Genomic DNA, 24,095 nt, shown 5'->3' on the forward strand with positions numbered 1-24,095 from the left:
TATTTCTTTCTCACAATCATTGTCAGTCATAAAACTATCCAAGTACTTACCTACCAAAGTAGGTACATAATATGGTATACGTATACCCACCTATAAATAATTTATGTTACATACACATACATTAAACTCATCAGTAGGTATAGTTCTTTTTTCGAAACAACATAAAACTTTAAAACAGGTACCTATTAATCAAGAAAAAGGTTGAAAATGTCCTGGGAAAAAAGTTTTCAAAAGTTTCTGTAAGTGTAAACAAACTATGAAACCCTGTTGATACTTTATACCTACTCCCGAATAAGACTAAAGGCTATTATAAATTACCGTAAAATGTTCAAATATACGTAATATTGAAGATGAAATTGCATCCCTCGGCTGGAATTGAACCCGAACCCTCCTGTTTATCAGGCGGACGCCTTGACCACTACCCCACCGAGACAGATCCTTCCTGCACCCCATTAGGTCATATTATGTAGGTACCTACCTAAAAGTAAGAGGTGATACCTACCCGCATAGCGAAAAAATACCCGCACATCATTCTGTTATTGACCTTTCTAGATATAGGTACCTAAGTATCTACTAGTTGTACATATAAAATTTAATCTGGAACAATGTTAATATTTCAGTAACATCAGAAACCCAATTGCCCAATGAAAGAAGATCTTCAGAAGATAAATTTTATTGCAATTAAAATTACATTTTATTAACAGGGAGAGCTACAATGACTTTGGTAGGTTAAGTACTTCTACTATTGTTCAGAAGGCCTTGCAGTCAGAGATGTACTTTTAACTAATTTAGAAGTCATTACAATCTAGTTGAATCTAGAACAAACTTTGATAGGAGATGAGAATACCTGTACAATAAAGAAATGAAGAATACCATCATGTTAAAATGTGTAATACGTCTTAGATACCAGTCAAATCTACTGTGTATGTCAAAAGTTGGATGTAGATACTCACCGAGGTAGGTCATCATTTCTACTATTGTTCAGAAGGCCTTGCAGTCAGAGATGTACTTTTAACTAATTTAGAAGTCATTACAATAGTTGAATCTAGAACAAACTCTGATAGGAGATGAGAGTACCTGTACAATAAAGAAATGAAGAATACCATCATGTTAAAATGTGTAATACGTCTTATAGATACCAGTCAAATCTACTGTGTATGTCAAAAGTTGGATGTACATACTTACCGAGGTAGGTCATCATACCAGTCATGTAGGTACAATGTCGATTAACGTCATTGTTCTACCTACATACGTACTTATTGGAAAGTAGGTAGCACAGATGTCTAGTAAGCCTAACTTTGTTTTTTCAAGGGCCTAGGTTCTCCTTGCTCTTGGGATCGATTTAATTTGAAGAAACCATTTACTGATGAAAATTTGTAACGAAACAAAAAGTTGAAAACTCCGAAAGTAAAATCATAACGTGCTAGACGTTATGGTAAAATTCAAATTCGCGCCTTTTCCAAACTGTTTTTGCGCCATTTGGTTGACTCAAATTTTGCTCACTAGAGAGCGCTCTCTTGTATGTGAACTTTGCAAAAAAAACCTCCTTTGACAAAAGAGGTTTTTTGATAAAGGGCTCGCTTCCCTTATCCAAAACAGAAATCTGCAGTTTCATGTTTGTGATTTTTCCGAAAAGTTCACTTTCCAACTTTTGAACTTAGTTTTTGCCCTTTTTCCTGCTGATTTATCTTTCTGATAGCTCAAAATGGTACCAGAACATACTCCAGGCTTCAGTTTTGATAATTGCAAAAGGTTCGTACTCACAGCTTGTTTGTATTCTTTAATTTTCCTAGCCGAACGCGAGAGCTGATTCCCAACCAAAAGGCAGATTAGACAGCTAGTCGTAGAAAAATTCCTGCCTTTCACTCCAGAGAGGAATACAGGATACCACAGGGATTCGAGAATATGAGAAACTAGAGCATAAAACCATGTAGATAACGCCTACCAAGTTTTTTACATGGTAAGGCAATGCTATAGCTATAGGTACACCATTACTTTCCAAGTCAACAGGCTGTTGTTTTCCAGTATTTTGGTTCTTAGGATTCTAGTAATTTTTAAAACAGTGCTCTATTTTGGCCCAAAAGCTATCATTCATCAAATGTATAGAAAATTTCATCAAAATTGGACAAACTGCGTGAGAGTTACTGTGTGGTTTTCAAGTGGAACTTTAACAGGTTACCTATTTGCTTAGCTACTCTGACTTGATTGCAGTCACCTCTATCGGATTCCAAAAGTTTGTTAATTTCATTATTCTATTATGCAATTTCAGAAATGCTTTCCTAGCATCCAAAGGTTACAGTGGTCCCACTGCTAGAAAAACTGGTACTACTATTGTTGGAGCAATCTTTGCGGATGGTGTTGTGCTAGGTGCCGATACGAGAGCTACAGATGACACCATTGTAGCTGAGAAAAACTGTCGGAATACAGGATACCACAGGGATTCGAGAATATGAGAAACTAGAGCATAAAACCATGTAGATAACGCCTACCAAGTTTTTTACATGGTCAGGCAATGCTATAGGTACACCATTACTTTCCAAGTCAACAGGCTGTTGTTTTCCAGTATTTTGGTTCTTAGGATTCTAGTAATTTTTAAAACAGTGCTCCATTTTGGCCCAAAATCTATTCATCAAAAGTATAGAAAATTTCATCAAAATTGGACAAACTGCTTGAGAGTTACTGTGTGGTTTTCAAGTGGAACTTTAACAGGTTATTTGCTTAGCTACTCTGACTTGATTGCAGTCACAGTCAGCTCTATCGGATTCCAAAAGTTTGTTAATTTCATTATTCTATTATTCAATTTCAGAAATGCTTTCCTAGCATCCAAAGGTTACAGTGGTCCTACTGCTAGAAAAACTGGTACCACTATTGTCGGAGCAATCTTTGCTGATGGTGTTGTCCTAGGTGCCGATACGAGAGCTACAGATGACACCATTGTAGCCGAGAAGAACTGTCAGAAGATCCATTACATGGCCAAGAACATTTACTGTTGTGGAGCTGGTAAGTATTGAAATAAAGAGAAGCTTAAGGAAAAAAATGCAAAATGAATTCTAATGATTTGGTTTTGGAGATTTTATAGTTAAAAACAGTTAAGTTACTTCTTCCTGTACAATCTCATTTTTTCAAGTGGCTGGAAATATTTCAATTTTGAGGCTCTAATAAATATAGGTACTTGGCTAAAAAATTAGTTTGAAGATGGAATGCATAACCAAATTTCATAGGTACTGCCTAATGATATTACATTATTGTTGACCAATGCTCTGTTCATTGCATTACAGGTACTGCTGCTGATACTCAAGTAACAACAGACTTGATTGCATCCCAATTAGAATTACTCAAGCTGAACACTGGGAAAATTCCAAGAGTCATCACAGCTAACCGTCTTTTGAGACAAATGCTGTTCAGATACCAGGTAAGATGAACTCTTTGTGGCATAAAATTCCAATACTCCTCTAACACCTGTTATGGACAAATTCTCAAATTATTTTTCCATCACAGCTAGGGTTGGGACATCGACATCGATGTTTTGAAAACATCGATACATCGGAACAAAAACATCGATGTCAACATCGATGTTTTTGATTACGATACATCGGATACTCGATATATCGAAGTTTAAAAACATCGATGTATCGAACATCGATGTTTTCGTCTCGATGTCCCAACCTAGGGTTGGGAATGTGTCTGCTGCTCTGGTATTGGGAGGTGTCGATGACACAGGTGCTCATTTGTTCAATATTTATCCTCATGGCTCCTCGGATACGGTTCCGTTTTGTACAATGGGCTCTGGATCTTTGGCTGCAATGAGCGTGTTTGAAAGTAACTGGAAACCTAATATGACTGTAAGTGAACACAAGTACCTACTGCCAAAATTATTCAGGAGATAAAGAATGGTAGGTAGGTAGGTACAAAGTCACAGATCCAATTTTTATCTTAACCTCATAGTTTTTTGAACAAACATAGTGAGCTCCAAGTAACGTGTTCCACAGTGAATCTTGAAAAGTCTGTCCTTTATTTATTTAGTTTGACAGAAAATTTGTCTGAAATGCACACCCCGGTACTACAGCACATTTCTTCAGGGTTGAAAAGTCTGTCCAATTTTGGCAAAATTTGATACACATCTTCAGTATCTGGTACTTACATGAAAGGAAATTTTCTCTTTTCTGATCAAGTTGTACAGTCCACCAACTCAAGTTGTACAAGTACCTAAGTTAGAGCAATCTTATTTCACACCGTGGTCACCTTTGATCCTAATGCTATGTATTCCTGCTTTTCTTACAGGAAGAAGAATGTAAGAAGCTTGTACGGGATGCTATTGCGGCTGGTGTATTCAATGACTTGGGCTCTGGTAGTAACATTGACTTGTGTGTGATCAAGAAGAATGGTGTAGAGTACTTACGACCATATGAAATTGCTAATGTGAAAGGAAAAAAGTAAGTTTTTTGAGATCTTGATGATACATCGGATACTCGATATATCGAAGTTTAAAAACATCGATGTATCGAACATCGATGTTTTCGTCTCGATGTCCCAACCCTAATCACAGCTGGGATTGAACCCATGCCCTCTTCTTTAGGTACCTATCAAATAATGTTTTGACCATTATACCATCAAGACTGCTAGTGAATTTCACCAACCTTCTTTCCAGCCTCAAACAGCCTGTTAGCTTAATTTTTTTTTTTTTTTTTTTTTTTTTTTTTTTTAATAGATACCTTTATAGCTGACACTATGGATAGAAAAGTGACAAAATCAATAGTCTGATTGTTGAAGATGACGTAATGAACAATGTTCGGTATAATGGCATAGTCCATTCCCGTTTCATTGTTGAACTTGTCAAACATCTGCGGGTCATTATAATGTTTGCGGGGAGTTGGTATGAGGTAAATAATGAGGAGCACCAGACAGAGAGTAACGAATGTCTTCAGGTATCTCCTTACATTCCTGGGATAACCTGCAGAAGGTGAAAATTTGGGTGGTTAAAACAGATAGATCTAAAAAAATCCATGGAATCACTCATTTACACTGTACTAATTTTAGATCATCCTGGGTATTTTTGGAGAGGTTTTATAGAGAGAACTGTAGAGCAGAATCCTTTCTAGGGAAGAAAGATTTGATGAAAAAGAAGAGGACACAGAAAGGGAAAAAAAAAAAGGATAAGATCTGCCCCAAGCGGGAAGCGAATCCACAGCCTAGCGCTTACAAGGCAGACGTGCTACTCAGCACTTACAGGGTAGGAGGCTAGAATAATTTCAAAATAACTATAGTGGTTTGATTCTGCTCTAAATTAACAGCATAATTGTTTGTCTTCTAGTGAAAACCACCTCAATCATATTTTACATCTACTTGTGTTTATTTTTACAGGGATGGTGACTATCGGTTCAAGAAAGGAACTACCGCTCTTCTCTCCACTCAGAGGATACCCATCGTAGTGGAAAGTGAACAAGTGATTCACACTGGAACCGAAATGGAAACTGATTGATCCGCTTAAATTATCTGTGAGGATATATCAATTCTATTTTTTATAATGGTGAAATGGTGGGTGGAGCTCCAATAAACAAAGATTTTTTACTTTGTTTAAAAAACACAACACATCAAACGAAAATATTGTACCATGTGTCAATATTTTCTGCAAGTGAAAGTAATAAATTGGGAGTGCAAAGACAGTTACTTGTAACAATCAGAAATAATTCTAAAGAAACTAGTGCTAATTTTTATGAAGAATCGCGGAAAAGTTCCGTTTCACACTTTAGAAAATTCATCAACAGGACAAGTAGGACATTTTTGATCATTATAGCGATTATTTCATTGTGAATACAGACGATATAATTTTTTGCGGATAAAATTACAGATATCGTCAGTGCGAACTCTAAAGTGTAAAGTCATAAATCAACTATTAATTTAATCCTTCCTGTATAAAGCATAAGGCGAGTGCTAACTTACCATTTATTTAAAATAAAATTACATTAAGTACGTACATCTGTATTTTATTATGTACGTACGTACTTCTGATTATTATAATGTTTAAGGTCTCTGTACTTTTATTATGAATGTTTAAGAAGTTAATTGTGTTCACAACTTCCAACATATAGCATTAGCATAAACCTGGACTACTCTACTTTATTCTAACGGGAAGACTTCAACACTAAACTTGATGACCCCTAGTACAAAACATGTCACTTAAAGAAATCAGAGGTGACCAAATTGACTGAGGTCCAAGTTTTAACTGGACGGTTCTTTCATTCAGTTTGTGTGGAAATCTATTTGTTTCCAAGGATCACGGCGAATCTTTGGAACAATTGGATTGATTTTTATGAAATTTGGTGCAGTTTTTCGGCACCTAAAGGAAATTTGTCGGGCAACGGGCTCTCTTTTCTGAGGTCCAAGTTTTAACTGGACGGTTCTTTCATTCAGTTTGTGTGGAAATCTATTTGTTTCCAAGGATCACGGCGAATCTTTGGAAAAATTGGATTGATTTTTATGAAATTTGGTGCAGTTTTTCGGCACCTAAAGGAAATTTGCCGGTCAACGGGCTCTCTTTAAAATGAGTTCTAGGTACAGTTTACTGAAGCACTAGCACATGAATCGAAGAATGGTGTTAATTTATGATAAGCAAGTCAAGCAACTATTGATATTTTAGTTCCTATTGACCCAATTTTAATTTCTCAGTTTTCTGATCAAGGTCTTTTCTTTTGAAGTAAATAAAACGATCAGTCAAGATATACTTGCATCTATTGCACAATAAAGTACGCAAATTTCGACGAATCAAATTTTCACGATATTTTTCAATTAGAAAAAGAAAAAAAACATACCTATTTTGTCCGTTTTCATGACTTCCTCAGGTTGTTTTCACAGAAGTCGAGTTCCTTTTATCCTTGAAAACTTTCATCCGTGTACCTAGGAACATAATTGGACAAAAATCACCCGGTCTAGAGTTGATCTACTCTTGCACTTTAAATGCTTTTATTTAATGTTGTCTGAGAAGTATGCTGTGTCGTTTTGGCAACCCGAACTTTGGGTAGTCCGTCAGTACATGTTATTGATTGTTCTCATTATTTCCCCTTTTCTTAATTTTCAGATGATGGGGTTCATCAGCACCTACATTGTGATCCTCATTCAGTTTAAAACCAACACCAAACAAGAAGGTAGTCCCTCCATCCATCCCTGGTGTGTGATTGAAAGGGGGCACCTGCTGGCTTTTGTCTCAATCCCCCTCTTGCCTCCATGTGACATAAAATACCAACACTCCTATTATTGTGGTCAAATTCTCAAATTATATTTCCTTCACAGCTGGGATTGAACCCATGCCCTCTTGTTCAGGTAGGTACCTATCAAGTTAATGGTTTGACCATTATACCACCAAGGCTGGTACTGAGTGATATTTAATTTCTATCTTCTAGGGTCATGTGTCAGCTGCTCTAGTATTGGGAGGTGTCAATACAAATTAAATGGAACTTAACTGGCTGTTAGCTTAACAGGAGTTCTAATGACTGAATAAATATTGGTGAAATCCAACATGAGTAATATTTACTTTCTATTTTCTCAGGGTCATGTATCTGCTGCTCTGGTATTGGGAGGTGTTGATGACACAGGAGCTCATCTGTTTAATATTTATCCTCATGGCTCCTCGGATACAGTTCCATTCTGTACAATGGGCTCGGGATCTTTGGCCGCAATGAGCGTGTTTGAAAGTAACTGGAAACCTAATATGACTGTAAGTGAACAAAAGTTACCTGCTGCTGAAAATTTTGTTATTCAGGAGGGAAGGAAGTCTAATAGGACTGTAAGTGAACACAAGTACCTACTGCTAAAAATGTTCATTATTCGGGAGAGAAAAAGTACAAAGTAGAGTGTGAGTTCCAACCCATAGATTTTTATCATTTGTTTAATAACTTGATGGTTTTTGAACCAACATAGTGAGTTCTAAGTCTATGTGTTCCACAGTGGATCTTGAAATGTCTGTCAAAAATTTGATACACATTTTCAATATCCAGTAGGTACATGTAAGGAAATTTTCTTTTTTTTCTGATCAAGTTGTACAGTCCAACAACTCAAGTAGTACCTAAGTTAGAGCAATCTTATTTCACACTTTGATTACAATGCTATTCCTACTTTTCTTACAGGAAGAAGAGTGTAAGAAGCTTGTGCGGGATGCTATTGCAGCTGGTGTATTCAATGACTTGGGCTCTGGTAGTAACATTGACTTGTGTGTGATCAAGAAGAATGGCGTAGAGTACTTGCGGCCATATGAAATTGCTAATGTGAAAGGAAAAAAGTAAGTTTTTTGAGATCTTGATTTTTTCTCTTTTTGGAGAGGTTTTATAGAGAGAACTGTAGAGCAGAATCCTTTCTAGGGAAGAAAGATTTGATGAAAAAGAAGAGGACACAGAAAGGAAAAAAAAAGGATAAGATCTGCCCCAAGCGGGAAGTGAATCCACAGCCTAGCACTTACAAGGCAGACGTGCTACTCAGCACTTACAGGGTAGGAGGCTATGGTCTTTTTACTCTTGCACTTTAAATGCTTTTATTTAATGTTGTCTGAGAAGTATGCTGTGTCGTTTTGGCAACCCGAACTTTGGGTAGTCCGTCAAAACATTTTATTGATTGTTCTCATTATTTCCCCTTTTCTTGTTCTACTATTGTTCAGAAGGCCTTGCAGTCAGAGATGTACTTTTAACTAATTTAGAAGTCATTACAATAGTTGAATCTAGAACAAACTTTGATAGGAGATGAGAGTACCTGTACAATAAAGAAATGAAGAATACCATCATCATGTTAAAATGTGTAATACGTCTTAGATACCAGTCAAATCTACTGTGTATGTCAAAAGTTGGATGTAGATACTTACCGAGGTAGGTCATCATACCAGTCCTGTAGGTACAATGTTGATTAACGTCATTGTTCTACCTACGTACTTATTGGAAAGTAGGTAGCACAGATGTCTAGTAAGCCTAACTTTGTTTTGTACTACTAAATATAAAGATCACAGAATGTACTAATAAAAATTTACTAAACAAAGCATATTGGTGTATATTACTGGTAGAAAATTGCAAGTATTAGCAAATAAATGGAATAAAAGGGACGGAAATTTAAAAGAACGTCTAAATCTAATCAACTAATTATCTTCACTAGGCTCTGTGCACCCCGTATTCCAGGCTTAGAATCGGCCTAGGTTCTCCTTGCTCTTGGGATCGATTTAATTTGAAGAAACCATTTACTGATGAAAATTTGTAACGAAACAAAAAGTTGAAAACTACGAGAGTAAAATCATAACGTGCTCTACGTTATGGTTATGGTAAAATTCAAACTCGCGCCTTTTCCAAACTGTTTTCGCGCCATTTAGTTGACTCAAATTTTGCTCACTAGAGAGCGCTCTGTTGTATGTGAAGTTGGCAAAAACCCTCACGTAACAAGTGAAATGAGGTTTTTTGATAAGTGGCTCGCTTCCCTTATCCAAAACAGAAATTTGCAGTTTCATGTTTGTGATTTTTCCGAAAAGTTCATTTTCCAACTTTTGAACTTTTAGTTTTTGCCCTTTTTCCTGCTGATTTATCTTTCTGATAGCTCAAAATGGTACCAGAACATACTCCAGGCTTCAGTTTTGATAATTGCAAAAGGTTCGTACTCATAGCTTGTTTGTATTCTTTAATTTTCCTAGCCGAACGCAAGAAATTTAAAAGAACGTCTAAATCTAATCAACTAATTATCTTCACTAGGCTCTGTGCACCCCGTATTCCAGGCTTAGAATCGGAAAAAATAGATAATCGAACCCAGGACCTCCGGATTTCAAGCCTTGTGTTCAACCCACTCGGCCACGGGACGGAAAAATGCTCAATGTCTCGGTATTGACAACCTTCGTACCCAGGTGTTTGGCAATCTAACCAAACAACAAACTAGAATAAAAACTAATACAACCAGATTGTTTGGACGCAAAAAAAAATCTAAAATTCTAAAATATTTGGTTACAAACTACTTAATAAAAGTTAATTTTTTTTTTTTTTTAAAGTGCAAAATGCTAAGGTTATACATTAAAAAAGCTCAGGTTATTAAAATCTATGGGGATCAATTGAATGGGTAAGAGGTACAGCGGACTGAGTCCAAAAATTGACTTTTTGCGTATTGTATACTGTTGGAAACAGCACGAAAAAATCTTATTTTTACTTTTTAATTGGTTACTAACTTCCCTTTAGTGTTGAAATGAGAGTAAAAACAAAATGGCTGTCTCTATTCAAACTTGGGCTATTCCTAAACTTTAACTCCATTTGTCTCAAACGCTTTTTTTTTGGACTTAGTCCGTCCTGCCTCTTAGCCATTCAATTAAACCCTTTACTAAGAATAATTAAAGAAAGATTTTTACTTTTTAATTGGTTACTAACTTCCCTTTAGTGTTGAAATGAGAGTAAAAACAAAATGGCTGTCTCTATTCAAACTTGGGCTAGTCCTAAACTTTAACTCCATTTATCTCAAAACGCTTTTTTTTTTTTACTTAGTCCGCCCTGCCTCTTAGCCATTCAATTAAACCCTTTACTAAGAATAATTAAAGAAAGGCAAAGTTCTACTTGCTAAGCAATTAATTTGATTAAATTTTGGACGGGAGTGAATAATATCATTGAGCATGGGTTGTTTTGTTTAACATTAAATAATGATTTTGCAAAATTCCTACCTACTATAAAAATGCCTGGTGAATGTAACAAAAATACCTATATAAAGCAGAGTTCAAAATAGAAAGAGAGAAATAAAGCTTAATTTGATTAAATTTTGGACGGGAGTGAATAATATCATTGAGCATGGGTTGTTTTGTTTAACATTAAATAATGATTTTGCAAAATTTCTACCTACTATAAAATACCTGGTGAATGTAACAAAAATACCTATCTAAAGCAGAGTTCAAAATAGAAAGAGAGAAATAAAAGTAAAACTACAAGAAATTGAGAAAAAAGATTGATATGAAAAAAGGAAGTAAGAATGGTTGATGGAAAAATGTAGAAGATTTACCATGAGAAATTATTACTAAGCTATGATTCTTGCAGATAATGGAGTTATAGAGCAACCTCAGTCCTCAGTAGGTACTGTATGTTTAGCACAAATTTAACTTAGTTGAGCAAAGTGAATTCTAAGCTTAAAACACGTCAATTTTTCCTTTAGTTTCTTAAGGTGTATCCCCATTCCATACATAGTCGACGGCCGGTCGTCTACGTTAGGATACACCTTTACGTTTGCGGTTTGTTTCACCATAACTCTCATCCACTTTGATGAAATTTGTCAGAAATGTTCCATTTTCGCATTGGATTTTCCGCACCTATTTGGGTACCAACCTACCAACCACACTCGATATGACTTCGGCGATCTATCGGGACCTGGCGAAGTGCTATTGACACAGGCTCACGTTTTCTTGAACACCCAGTGATGTCGGTTCCGTTTCAACACAACATTGTGCAAGTCAAAGTAAGGCGCTGTCTCATACAGAACATACCTGATTATCTGAGCATAGGGTGTTTTTGACGTCATAACACTCACTTCATTCACCTCCTCTACCCCTGGATAATGTCTAGCGAGGAGATGTATAGCGTAGTACTCTCGCCACTCAGCCCACTCAGGATCTTCATGTAGTTTGGTGAGCAGGTTGTGAACGCCAAGTTTGGTTTTGATTCGGTGCACCAGGTCGGGACGGGAGTGGAGAATTTGTTCAGTGGGGTACTGTCCGGCATTGTAATACCAGATAGAACTCTTGTAAATACGATAGCCATTCAGCCAGAGACGCAGGAACCGGGCGTTCTTGTGTGCAATCAGAATCTGTGAAAAAAATATTATCAAGTCAGCCTGGTTAGCTTTATAGGGTAGCGTGTGTCTACCTTGTCAGAGCTAGGTCGCGGGTGCGATCCAGCACTGATACCTGACACAGCACACATTTTATTGCAAACAGATAAGGTTTGTTCTCGGAATGATATATATTTATATAAGCTTTCTCCTATTGTGCCCTTCTTCTGTCTGCGATTTTAGGACGACTAGACCTTTGTTATTAAAGTTCCTTCTGCCAAACATGTGAAAGAGAAAAATGAACAGTTTTGGCCCAGTAAAAATTGTTATTTAGGACGACTAGACCTTTGTTATTAAAGTTCCTTCTGCCAAACATGTGAAAGAGAAAAATGAACAGTTTTGGCCCAGTAAAAATTGGTACCTATAAATTGGTACCTAATAAATTCTATGTTGTTTATCCTAATAATCCTGTAAGATATAGCTTACTTGTGAGCCCATATCTTCCATCTCTGGCCACCCAAGGACCATTTCAAAGTGGAGGAATTTCTTCAAACTTTTCAACACAATGGAGTCAGTGTCCAAATAGATGCCTCCATATTTCATCAGAACATTAATCCTTGTCACATCAGAAGCATGGTAGATAGAGGAAAGTTTCTGTCCAAAGACATGAGTGGGTATTGGGGTTTGTTGGAAATGTATGGTAGTGTTGGTTACTGACAGGAGGGAATGAATTATGTCCCAGTAGTAACCACCGAGATCACCCAGGTTACTGTGGATCATGATCAGGTCTGGTTTTTGAAACTGAAAAACAAATTGAAGGCAAAAAAAAAATGAAATGGGAAATAGGCAAAAAAAAAATCATTGCTCTTGTGAGAGTTGTGATTGCTAGGTTATTTCCCACCCTTTATTCTAAACAGATAAGGTTTGTTCTCCAAATGCTTGAGTTTGAAAATTCCAAGAGTCATCACAGCTAACCGTCTTTTGAGACAAATGCTGTTCAGATACCAGGTAAGATGAACTCTTTGTGGCATAAAATACCAATACTCCTCTAACACCTGTTATGGACAAATTCTCAAATTATTTTTCCTACTGGACACCTTTCGTGTTAAATTAGAAACAATAGACATTTTTGAAGGTCTTGCACAATCGTCTGTAAATGGTGAAAAGTGGAAACTAGTGAGGAACTTGGAAAAATTTCAGTGAAAAGATCCGGAAAGAAAATTTGTTTACATAACCTTGCGTAGTACGCAAAAATGAGCTCCTTGCAAAAACAGCTGTTTTATTTGATAAGGAAGAGAATGGACTTTGAAAAAAAAATCCCTCCTAAATAATCCCGGATACTAGCTACTAGCAGAAGACCTTTGAAAAGAAATCAATGGAATTATATTAGATTTAAAATTAAAATAATATAAAAAATATTTAAATGAAAGTTTAAGGAAAATCTAAAATTAATTTCAATAGGAAATGTATTCAAAATTAACGAAATATTGAATATCGACTCAAAATGAAACAATGATCGTGTATACGATTCTTAAATAAAAAATCCCTTTTCACAAAATTTTGCATCGTTCTTGATCTTCTTATCAAAATTGTTTTCGTATTTACGTGTATGGTTTTTGTGTGTTTTATGTAAAAAAAAATTCGAAATCTTGATGTAAATTTGCGAAATAATTCGAGTTTTAATCCCTTTTTATTCACAAAATTTTGCATCGTTCTTGATCTTCTTATCAAAATTGTTTTCGTATTTACGTGTATGGTTTTTGTGTGTTTTATGTAAAAAATTCGAAATCTTGATGTAAATTTGCGAAATAATTCGAGTTTTAATCCCTTTTTACGTACAATTATCCTTTTATTTTAATAGCTTAGGTCCTAGAAAATAGAAATAAGCTTGCCCTCCCTATGGTGCTTTTGGTAACACTCTAACATGGCCTGGTTTGGTGGAGGACTCTCCAAGTTGACAGATGAGATCAGCAATCTTGGAAACCTAACTCGGGAAGTCTTATCAGACACCTTATCAAACCAGGGCGATGAAGTCTCGGGTGAGTCTTAAACTGTTGTTTCTTATTCAAGAGCTTGACAACACTTTCAAAGACTAAGGCCCTATACTACAGGTTCATATAATGTTAACCTCCGAGTGTTCTCAGAGTGCCAATCTCCACACAATCTTTAGGTTGTGTTAATGTACTGGGTTGAGTTGAGACAGTACTAGGTGAGACAGGATATTGTTTTTACAGTTTGGCATGGGAGTGGTAAGTTAAAAACAAGGCAAGTTTACCAACCTTGCCGATCTCAACCCGGTACATAACCACAACCTTAAACATACTTCATAACAGTCTTCAAGTATGCTTAGATGTTAGTTATTAATTTAACAAAAACCTGTAGACCCACAGGAGCAAGGTCTTACCAGAGGCATTTCACCCTTTCTTTGTCAACAATCTAAACAGGGATAAGTCAACAACTCACACTGACCTCACCCAGCTTCGTAGATTCGTAGAAGCTCAACCCGTCCCCTGGGGCCGACCAGCCCCCACACCCAAGCCTCAGTTTGGGCCTTTTGTGTGTGGGGTTAAGCAAATTCACCCAGCTTAATTAGGGTGGAGAGGGTGGAGAAAATTCTTATGGAAGATCCCTGAACAGATGGTGCTGATTCAAGTACCAACTATGCCTAACATTAATGACAACAGAATGAGTATCTAATGCACTATGAATTTAAACTTGTCAAACTACTGAAACTAGTTGTCTGGTCTCAGAGACTGCAATATTCAAAAACTGATAGTGAATGATGAATAATTTCAAAATAACTATAGTGGTTTGATTCTGCTCTAAATTAACAGCATAATTGTTTGTCTTCTAGTGAAAACCATCTCAATCATATTTTACATCTACTTGTGTTTATTCTTACAGGGATGGTGACTATCGGTTCAAGAGAGGAACTACCGCTCTTCTCTCCACTCAGAGGATACCCATCGTAGTGGAAAGTGAACAAGTCATTCACACTGGAACCGAAATGGAAACCGATTGATCCGCTTAAGTTATCTGTGAGGATATATCAATTCTATTTTTTATAATGGTGAAATGTTGGGTGGAGCTCCAATAAACAAAGATGTTTTACTTTGTTTAAAAAAACACAACACATTAAACGAAAATATTGTACCATGTGTCAATATTTTCTGCAAGTGAAAGTAATAAATTGGGAGTGCAAAGATAATTGTGGACCATGCTTTTGTTCCGAAAAGTTTGCATCCTTCTATTCTGTCTAGAAACCTTTATTTGAAATCCTTACAACAAATATAAATACAACAACAAAAAATATGAATAAAATTAATTGATTAGGATTTTCCAAACACCAATGAACTTTTGATTTTCTCTTAGGACACATACCTTGAATAACAAAATAAATTAACACGAAAACTTTGAGCATAGAAAAAACGAAAAGGCTTTATTGCTCTAAAAATGCGAACTAACATGAGTCAATGTGATGGAATTTCTTTAGAAAATATTGTCGGACAGTAGAAATAAATAAAACAAAGTAAAAATTAAAAAAAAGTGGTGATTGACAAAGCAAAAAGAATACCTCTAGAGATAATCTATCTACTACAAAAAGTTCGAATTTTGGTTTTGATTATGATTTTGCTTAAAAATACATACTACTAAATTATGCTAAGAAATTTTTTTTTTTTTTTTTTTTACTACACACATTTTGTGTTATGGATCCATTAAGGAGTCTGATAGTGCCCACAGATCAAAGGTCTCTGGTACTCTGGATTAAAACATCTCTGAAACCCACAATAATTTTGGAAGAACAGTCAGATCACTTACCTAGGAAAAGGCCAAATGAGTGCCAAGTAGCCATTGAGGAGGTTGACTTTCATGATAGCTATTTGGAATTCATTGTTATAGGTGTTATTTTCTTTCCTCGACTTGACACAAAAAATGGGTAGTAAATACTAGAGATATTGATCGAATCTGGATATTTTTTGTTAGATGAAACTGATTCAAAAGACGGTTATGTGTTTTAAAGGTTTTTACTGCAGAATAGAGTGCAGAATCTGCAGATTTGCACAAAAACTGCAGCAGAAAACAAATTTGTTTACTTTTACAAAATTCAAAATTTTCGCGGCTAAAAAAAAATGATAAAATGGGACGAAAAAAATCCCGCATCAAGAGCGGGATTTTCTCCATCTCAATGAAAACTTCTTTTGGAGTTTTCCCATTTTTGAAATAAAAAAAAAAAAGTTCCGAAAGGAAAACTCGGAAAAGGAAAGTTGAAAACTTTAAACTTTGCTCTTGCAGGCCGAGTGGCATGGAACTTCGTACTTATTCTTATTTTATTGGGCTTTCAACTTTCAACTAGTTTCCACAATAGTTCCAGAGTTGTCTGATCCCTGCCTCTCATTCTGGCATCACCCCACTCACGAGAATTTACTAAAAACCTTACTTGTCCTCTCTAGTCACTAGTCAAACCAATCTCAAAACAGTAACCAATGGCAGTAGCTGTGGAAGAAGATTTTGAAAGTTGGCTGAGTTGTAAGCTCAAAGCACTGAACACAGATGAAGGAGTGTTCGGTTCCTACATCACCGGTATTCTGGATGGTGAAGAAACTTTGGAGGAGAAAAACGAAGCTCTAGAAGGCATTCTAGTTGATATTACGGTGAGACTTCCTATTATGGTAGTGTTGAATATTTTGTTCTTTTGTCTTGGTAATTTAAATCCATTCCTCCTTGCTTTTCCACATTTTTTTTTTTTTTTTTCAAATGAATAGGAGCTAAATTACTGAATGCAGAATGATATGTCTTTAAGCCCTGGACTTATATCCGTTTAGAAATTAATGTTGAACTTTTTGCAAGCTCAGGTACAAACATGGATAACTTTGAAATGAAACTGTATACCAGGGAAACTCTATTCACAAACAACCCACAGTTATTTATTATTGAGAAACTTATGAAGAAGGTAGGAAAATGGTCAAACAAAATAATATTGGTCTCATTTTATCATTTTTCAGGAAGATATTTCCAAGCACTGTCAAGAAATCCTTGACAAATGGCAAAACTTTAAAGGAACTAAAAATGCTGCACAAGCAGCAACCAGTGCTATCAATGTAGAAGACCGTTTGGCACAGTTATTGGAGCCAACCACAAAAGATTTAGTTGTACAGAAAGAATACACAGAAGAAGAGAAAAAGATCCGAGAAGCCATTTTAGCACAGTATGCACAGACATCTGACCATGAAGATGATTACGAGGATGAAGTAGAGGCTACTCGAGGGGCTGAGGCTTCTGGTCCTGCTCTGTACAAGAATTTGAATGCAGCTACAGTGGCTCAGGCAGAGAAAGAGAAGAGGGAGCAAGCTAAAATTGATAGTGCATTAAAGAAAGAGAAGGATAAAGCAGATAGGTGGGTATTTATAAACTCTTACCCCTTCAAGTCTCTAGTCTCCTATTCAACAATAACCTTACTTAAGGCTTCTGAAAAAAAAAAAAAAAAAAAAAAAAAAAAAAAAAAGTTTTTGAAAAAAAACCTCTTTCTCTTTTAAAAAAAAAAAAAAAAAAAAAAAAAATCCATGAAATAAAAATGAAATTTTAAAGACAACCTACTTAAATTACCAGTTATATACTATTTTACTTAGGTTATTTATGAAAATGGATACTTACGAGTTGGTTATTTTCCCGACTTGGAGTTTCGTCTATTTCATAGACATTTTCTCCGAGTTGGTATAAATAACCAACTTGTAAGTATCCATTTTCATAAATAACCTAAGTAAAATAGTATTTACAAAGGATGCCAAAATTAAATAAATTCATTAATAGTACCAGTTATATACCCAAGTACCATGTGTGACTCATATTTATGTTAACTTGTGATTTTGAATGTTTTTGTTTCAGAGAAAAGCAGAAACAATTGCAACAGGAGAAAAAGGAAAAGAGGAAAACTCAGAAAGGAGAAAGAAGGCGGTAGCAGAAAAGCTAAAAAGTTTTTTTTATTGTTTGTTGTTTGAAATGAGCACTCATATATGTGATTGTACTCCCCATGTTTATTGCATGGTCTGTTTTAAAATTGCCTCTTTGGTTATATGATTACTTACACAACTGAGATAATCTGAGACATGCTCTGTGTTAGGCCTGTGAAGAACATTATTTAAGATTAAAATATCATGTGCTTTTGGGAATTTTTGGTGGTATTCTGAACAATAATATGATTATATCAATGTCAACTCTTTTGTCCTTTAATGGACTGTCTACTTACTGATGTACTTGAATTGAAGATTTTCTATTTTCTTGAATTGAAAGCCTATGTAATCCACCAGGTTCCAGCATTAAAAGGAGTTTGTGGGTTTACCAAGTGACAGTTATTTACCTGTGTGTAAAGAGTGAAGTGTAAAGAGTGAATGTGAAATACTTGATTGTAATTTCTAAAAATAAATATATAATTTTAATTTAATTTTAAACTACTTTTGACTCTTTTTGATTTGATGGCTGGGACAATACTGAGTTTCATCAGTAAACTGTATAGCTTAAAAAATCTGACTGCTGAACCAGTTTAATTTGAATTTTTTATTTTTATAAATATAAATAAAAAATTTGAACTTGGATTGTCATCTGGCTATGAGAACTACAAGTAATCTTTGATAGCCAATTACTTGAACTGGTGTGTGCTGTGTCTTGTTTAAAAAAAAATCCAAAGATATTGAAGTGTTTAGCTGAAGAGTGAGAACAATCCATTAAAAAAAAAAACCGCTCTTCCCTTTTTTGAGTGTTTTGGTGAAAGAAGGAAAAACTTTAAAAAAAAAAAAAAAAAAAAAAAAAAAAAAAATGGTATGGATTTAAGTAGCAGTCATACTGACTTTTATTCTTTAGTAAAACACAAACAAATATAATTATGGCTTCTTATCAACTAAACATACAAATATCACAATAATAGTCCTATTTACAATATTCAAAGTTTATTCATGACAAATGGTTATTGGCTCTGGACATTGCTCTGAGCACTAATGCTTTCTCACTTAAGATTAAAAAGCCTGAAATGATACATGTAAAAAAATATGACCAGTATGTCAAAAATAGTATACCAAGAGCTAAAAAGGATAATACCTAGGTTATAATGGATTTTTTAAGCATCAAACATTACCAAGGTTTCACTACCTATTTAAAAGTTTTCTCATCTACAAAAATTGCAATATTTATTGAATAGAAGAATACTGAAATATTGTAAATCCCAAAAAGAAAGTCAAGTAAGGTATTAAAAAAACTTTATTTTTTTCCCCCCTTCAAGCAATAAACATTTAAAGGGATTTACCTACAGAAGATATTAAAATTTTAAAATAATGAGTTTATTTGACGGGGCTAAGGTGTACTTTTTAAACTTGAAATTACCTAATAATTAAAGAGATGTTTTAACAAGAACTAGATTTTGTAGATGTCCAATTTATTGGGCTGCCTTTGCTGAGTTCTGTTTAATACGGTAATCAGACAGAGCTGCTTTGATTGCATCTTCAGCCAGCATAGAACAATGCAGTTTAACAGGTGGTAAGCACAACTCCTTAGCAATATCTGTGTTCTTCAACTTCAATGCTTCATCCACAGTTTTTCCTTTCACCCATTCTGTTGCTAGAGAGCTGGATGCAATGGCAGAGCCACAGCCAAATGTTTTGAACTTGGCATCAATGATTTTTCCATTGTCATCAACTTTGATCTGTAGCTTCATAACATCACCGCAGGCTGGAGCCCCTACCAGTCCTGTACCAACGTTCTTGTCCTTCTTGTCAAGAGATCCAACATTGCGAGGGTTTTCATAGTGATCAATCACATTCTCGTGATAGTGTAAAACAGGTGTACTTGCCCACTTAGGGGATTTCAGCAAAGTACTGGACACGCGAACATGAAAATTTAAAATGAAGCTCAAAATGCCAGAATGTGAAACGTAAATAGGAAATAAAACAAAATTCAAAATTCAATCACCTTTGTTTTCATTTCTTTATTCAATAGGATACTCATTAGGGCTATTTTTACTTTTTTCATGGAAACTAGAGAAGCACCGTTTTGTGTTGAACAATTTTTCTGAATTTCATCAAAATCGTACAACAGACAACAGAGACACAGACGGACAAACAAACAAACAAACAGAAGACATGTACAGAAGACAAACAATAATGTAAAATCGTCGACCTAAAACCCAAAACTCACGTCGCGTTGTTCGTTCTACAAGTACCACCACTGCTAAAAGTCGGACCCACACAGAAATTTAGTGTCGTATTATGTAGGTATTACATAATTATGTCTTATGTCTTACCTATGCAGCGAACATGAAAATTTAAAATGAAGCTCAAAATGCCAGAATGTGAAACGTAAATAGGAAATAAAACAAAATTCAAAATTCAATCACCTGTGTTTTCATTTCTTTATTCAATAGGATACTCATCACAGTAATAGGGCTATTTTTACTTTTTTCATGGAAACTAGAGATTCTAGAGAAGCACCGTTTTGTGTTGAACAATATTTCTGAATTTCATCAAAATCGGACAACAGAGACACAGACGGACAAACAAACAAACAAACAAACAAACAGAAGACAAACAATAATGTAAAATCGTCGACCTAAAACCCAAAACTCACGTTGCGTCGTTCGTTCTACAAGTACCACCACTGCTAAAAGTCAGACCCACACAGAAATTTAGTGTCGTATTTTGTAGGTATTACATAATTATGTCTTATGTCTTAAGTGCTCTAAAATTCTATTGAGGAGACTCAGAAATGACCCTTCTCACACCCCCTGTGATGACAATATTGTACCTTTAGCTTTGTTATGAGTTTTTAAAACAACAGTAGAATGCACATGTTCTTGAATTCTTTATAAGGGTGATAGCACAACTCTTTGTCACTATTGGTTTAGGAAACTGTAGAACTCGGTCAGTTAAAGTGCCTCTGCGCGACCACCGAAGGCTTGTTCAGGCCTAAGCTCATCCAGTAAGTGAATTTGCTTTAGGTCTTGAACATAATTATGGCTATCAAAATTTCATTAAAATCGGACTTTCATGTAATGATTTAAAATCAAGACTAGACCACACCCCCTGTGATGACAATATTGTACCTTTAGCTTTGTTATGAGTTTTTAAAACAACAGTAGAATGCACATGTTCTTGAATTCTTTGTAAGGGTGATAGCACAACTCTTTGTCACTATTGGTTTAGGAAACTATAGAACTCGGTCATTTAAAGTGCCTCTGCGCGACCACCGAAGGCTTGTTCAGGCCTAAGCTCATCCAGTAAGTGACTTTGCTTTAGGTCTTGAACATAATTATGGCTATCAAAATTTCATTAAAATCGGACTTGCCGTTCGGGCATTATGATTTTTGCTCGATTGTAGTCAAAAAGTGGTTAATGGACAGTTTTAGATTGAAAATATTGAAACGTGTTTAGTTTGACGTGTTATTGAATCACTCGCAAACAATTTTAACTCTTTGTTCTTTTTTGGGCAAACAATGTATTACTTTTGAACAATTATAAAGATTCCCATTGATGAAACCTCCACAAGTGTGTTCCATCCATCACGTCTCTTTCAGTAGAATGTAGAAGGGGGAGCACCAAACAGTAAAATTAATATTCATTAATATTACAAATTGTTTAAAATTTAATTGGAGTCGAAAACTATATCCACAGGTGATTAAAATAATTATGCACTTGTATCCCCCCATTTAATTTTGAACCCAATTTAGTTTTGAACCGACCATGGGACATTTAAGGTAGCCAGGTAATTCAATAGATCAAGATCTCCATTATCAGATCCCTATAATTATGAACTGACCCGACACTTTACTATGTTATTAAGACATTATTGATTCTACAACGACACTTTTAGTTATAATGGTGTTGTTATTGAGTCTGATGGTACCCATTTAGTTAAAAAGTAATTAAATGTAGAGGAGTCAAGTTGTTAACAGAGCAATCGACGGTAAGGTAATGATTAACTGTTTAAAGGTTCAAGTCCAGTTTAAGTCCAACGCAGGTATTTAGATTTTATGGGGAAAAAACAAGCCCGACCCTAAGTTGTGACTTTGCCGACAAATGAATAGCTCATTCCTAAAGGAGATTTGCCTAAAAATATAAAGAGGCTCTTTTTTTTTTAAGAGTTTGACAGAGGGAACTGTAACTGCTATGGTCTTATCGTCCCGAAATCGAAGAGAGAAGGAAGACAGGATGGAAGAAAGTTGACAGAGGGAACTGTAACTGCTATGGTCTTATCGTCCCGAAATCGAAGAGAGAAGGAAGACAGGATAGGAGAAAGCGATTATCGTCCCGAAATCGAAGAGAGAAGGAAGACAGGATAGGAGAAAGCCTGCCGACAGAGGGAACTGTAACTGCTATGGTCTTATCGTCCCGAAATCGAAGAGAGAAGGAAGACAGGATAGGAACACAGAGGGAACTGTAACTGCTATGGTCTTATCGTCCCGAAATCGAAGAGAGAAGGAAGACAGGATAGGAGAAAGCCAGGGGGAACTGTAACTGCTATGGTCTTATCGTCCCGAAATCGAAGAGAGAAGGAAGACAGGATAGGAGAAAGCCAGCCGTTCCGTAACTGTACTTTTTTAAGCGAATGCAAATATCAAGTTTTTTTTTAAAGAGGTTTGACAGAGGGAACTGTGACTGCTAGAGAAATCGAAGAGAGAAGGAAGACAGGATAGGAGAAAGCCAGCCGTTCCGAGAACGAACATTATCCCATCAGGATAAAACCCGCCCCGGGCGGGAATCGAACCCGCGGCCTAGCGCTTACAAGGCAGACGCACTACCAACTAAGCTAACTAGGCTGGCCAGAGGCTCTTTGATTCACCATGTAAATAAAGTTTGGCTAGGAGACCTTACAACAATCTAAACAGGGATAAGTCAACAACTCACACTGACCTCACCCAGCTTCGTAGATTCGTAGAAGCTCAACCCGTCCCCTGGGGCTGACCAGCCCCCACACCCAAGCCTCAGTTTGGGCCTTTTGTGTGTGGGGTTAAGCAAATTCACCCAGCTTAAGTAGGGTGGAGAGGGTGGAGAAAATTCTTATGAAAGATCCCTGAACAGATGGTGCTGATTCAAGTACCAACTATGCCTAACATTAATGACAACAGAACTGAGTATCTAATGCACTATGAATTTAAACTTGTCAAACTACTGAAACTAGTTGTCTGTTCTCAGAGACTGCAATATTCAAAAACTGATGGTGAATGATCTCCAAGCAGACTCAAAAGACAACAAACTTATTAATCTGGCCATAACTTTGAACTTTTGATGTTTGCACATGATCTCAGTCATAAGCTTGATACGTTCTCGTTTCTAATCTATTCACTTTGTTGTATCCTTTCAGAAGTTGCTGAAGAAGCTCTTCAGAGGAGACCCTCAAATGTCCCGGAACTTGAGGAGAAAGTCAAAGCACAGGAAGATGTGGTAAGGAAATATGTTTTATTTGTACTTGGCACAGGTGTTATAAAATAACACCTACCTTTGTGGCTCTCAGTAGGTATCACAAACTAAGCTCTAAGCTTTCACACCTGAGAATGTCCCGGAACTTGAGGAGAAAGTCAAAGCACAGGAAGATGTGGTAAGGAAATATGTTTTATTTGTACTTGGCACAGGTGTTATAAAGTAACACCTACCTTTGTGGCTGAGTAGGTAGGTATCACAAACTAAGCTCTAAGTTTTCACACCCGAGGTCCTCCATTTAAATGGCCAGTAGACAATTACTTTTTTTCCTATTGAAAAAAAAAGTAAAATATTAATTTGGCCTGTGCCCTGCCTGCCTTCTAATTTTCATAAAAATAAATTCAGTCAACAACATCACAATATAAATTCACACAGAAAAAAATAATTAAAATACACACACAAAATTTCCAAAATATCAACACAGCTTCTGATATGCTGATGCTACTAAAAAAGTCATTTTACCAGCAGTTGGAAACAGATCTACAGTAGACCAGCAATTTGAAACAGCTCTACAATATAAGTACTTACCTGAAATTGGAAAACTTTTGAAAAACAGAAAGTACCTATGGATATTGAAACTTCTAGAAGAAATCCTCCAAATTACAAACAGTACAAAGAAGACATCTCAAATTTCAAGAAAATATGAATCTCCAAAATTTTAGAAGAAATCCTCAAAATTCCAGAAAGTAAAATGATTTGAAATTTACAACAAACACTTAAAATTCCAAAAGGTAAAGATCCTAAATTCAAAAGAAACCTTCGAAATTATACCTAGAAGTTATGAAGATTCTAAATTTAGAAGATATCATCAAAATTAAAGAAGGTACAAAGAACCTAAATTCAAAAGAAACCATCAACGTACGTACAGCTGAATAACTGATA

At 35.7% G+C, this 24,095-nt stretch overlaps 4 protein-coding genes across 5 annotated transcripts; 2 read left to right on the plus strand and 2 right to left on the minus strand.

Moving 5' to 3' along the window:
• Positions 1-1,612: 1,612 nt before the first annotated feature.
• Positions 1,613-15,100, plus strand: LOC103505261 (proteasome subunit beta type-7). 2 transcript variants are annotated; one of them, XM_026820612.1, is made up of 7 exons: positions 1,613-1,752; positions 2,807-3,000; positions 3,279-3,412; positions 7,398-7,428; positions 7,575-7,711; positions 8,121-8,272; positions 14,659-15,100. In XM_026820612.1, exons 1-7 carry the CDS (start codon positions 1,706-1,708, stop codon positions 14,774-14,776), a joined length of 813 nt encoding a protein of 270 aa, XP_026676413.1. In that variant the 5' UTR covers positions 1,613-1,705; the 3' UTR covers positions 14,777-15,100. The 2 variants fall into 2 exon arrangements, with proteins under 2 accessions (XP_026676413.1, XP_008467807.1); XM_008469585.3 differs by lacking the exon at positions 7,398-7,428 and having other exon boundaries at positions 1,617-1,752; positions 7,544-7,711.
• On the minus strand, positions 10,979-12,560 carry LOC103505260 (lactosylceramide 4-alpha-galactosyltransferase). Its single transcript, XM_008469584.3, has 2 exons — positions 12,241-12,560; positions 10,979-11,790 (listed from the first exon to the last, which is right to left on the minus strand). The coding sequence occupies exons 1-2, from the start codon at positions 12,532-12,534 to the stop codon at positions 11,380-11,382; spliced, it is 705 nt and encodes a 234-aa protein (XP_008467806.1). The 5' UTR covers positions 12,535-12,560; the 3' UTR covers positions 10,979-11,379.
• An 879-nt stretch (positions 15,101-15,979) lies between the features above and the next one.
• LOC103505259 (coiled-coil domain-containing protein 43) lies at positions 15,980-18,204 on the plus strand. The gene is made up of 3 exons (XM_008469583.3): positions 15,980-16,406; positions 16,758-17,149; positions 17,638-18,204. The coding sequence occupies exons 1-3, from the start codon at positions 16,239-16,241 to the stop codon at positions 17,708-17,710; spliced, it is 633 nt and encodes a 210-aa protein (XP_008467805.1). The 5' UTR covers positions 15,980-16,238; the 3' UTR covers positions 17,711-18,204.
• A 363-nt stretch (positions 18,205-18,567) lies between these two features.
• Positions 18,568-21,092, minus strand: LOC103505267 (iron-sulfur cluster assembly scaffold protein IscU). Its single transcript, XM_026820609.1, has 2 exons — positions 21,082-21,092; positions 18,568-19,649 (listed from the first exon to the last, which is right to left on the minus strand). Exons 1-2 carry the CDS (start codon positions 21,090-21,092, stop codon positions 19,178-19,180), a joined length of 483 nt encoding a protein of 160 aa, XP_026676410.1. The 3' UTR covers positions 18,568-19,177.
• Positions 21,093-24,095: the final 3,003 nt, after the last annotated feature.

This window comes from Diaphorina citri, unplaced genomic scaffold (genome assembly GCF_000475195.1).
Source record: "Diaphorina citri unplaced genomic scaffold, Diaci psyllid genome assembly version 1.1 scaffold160, whole genome shotgun sequence".
NCBI lineage: Eukaryota > Metazoa > Arthropoda > Insecta > Hemiptera > Psyllidae > Diaphorina > Diaphorina citri.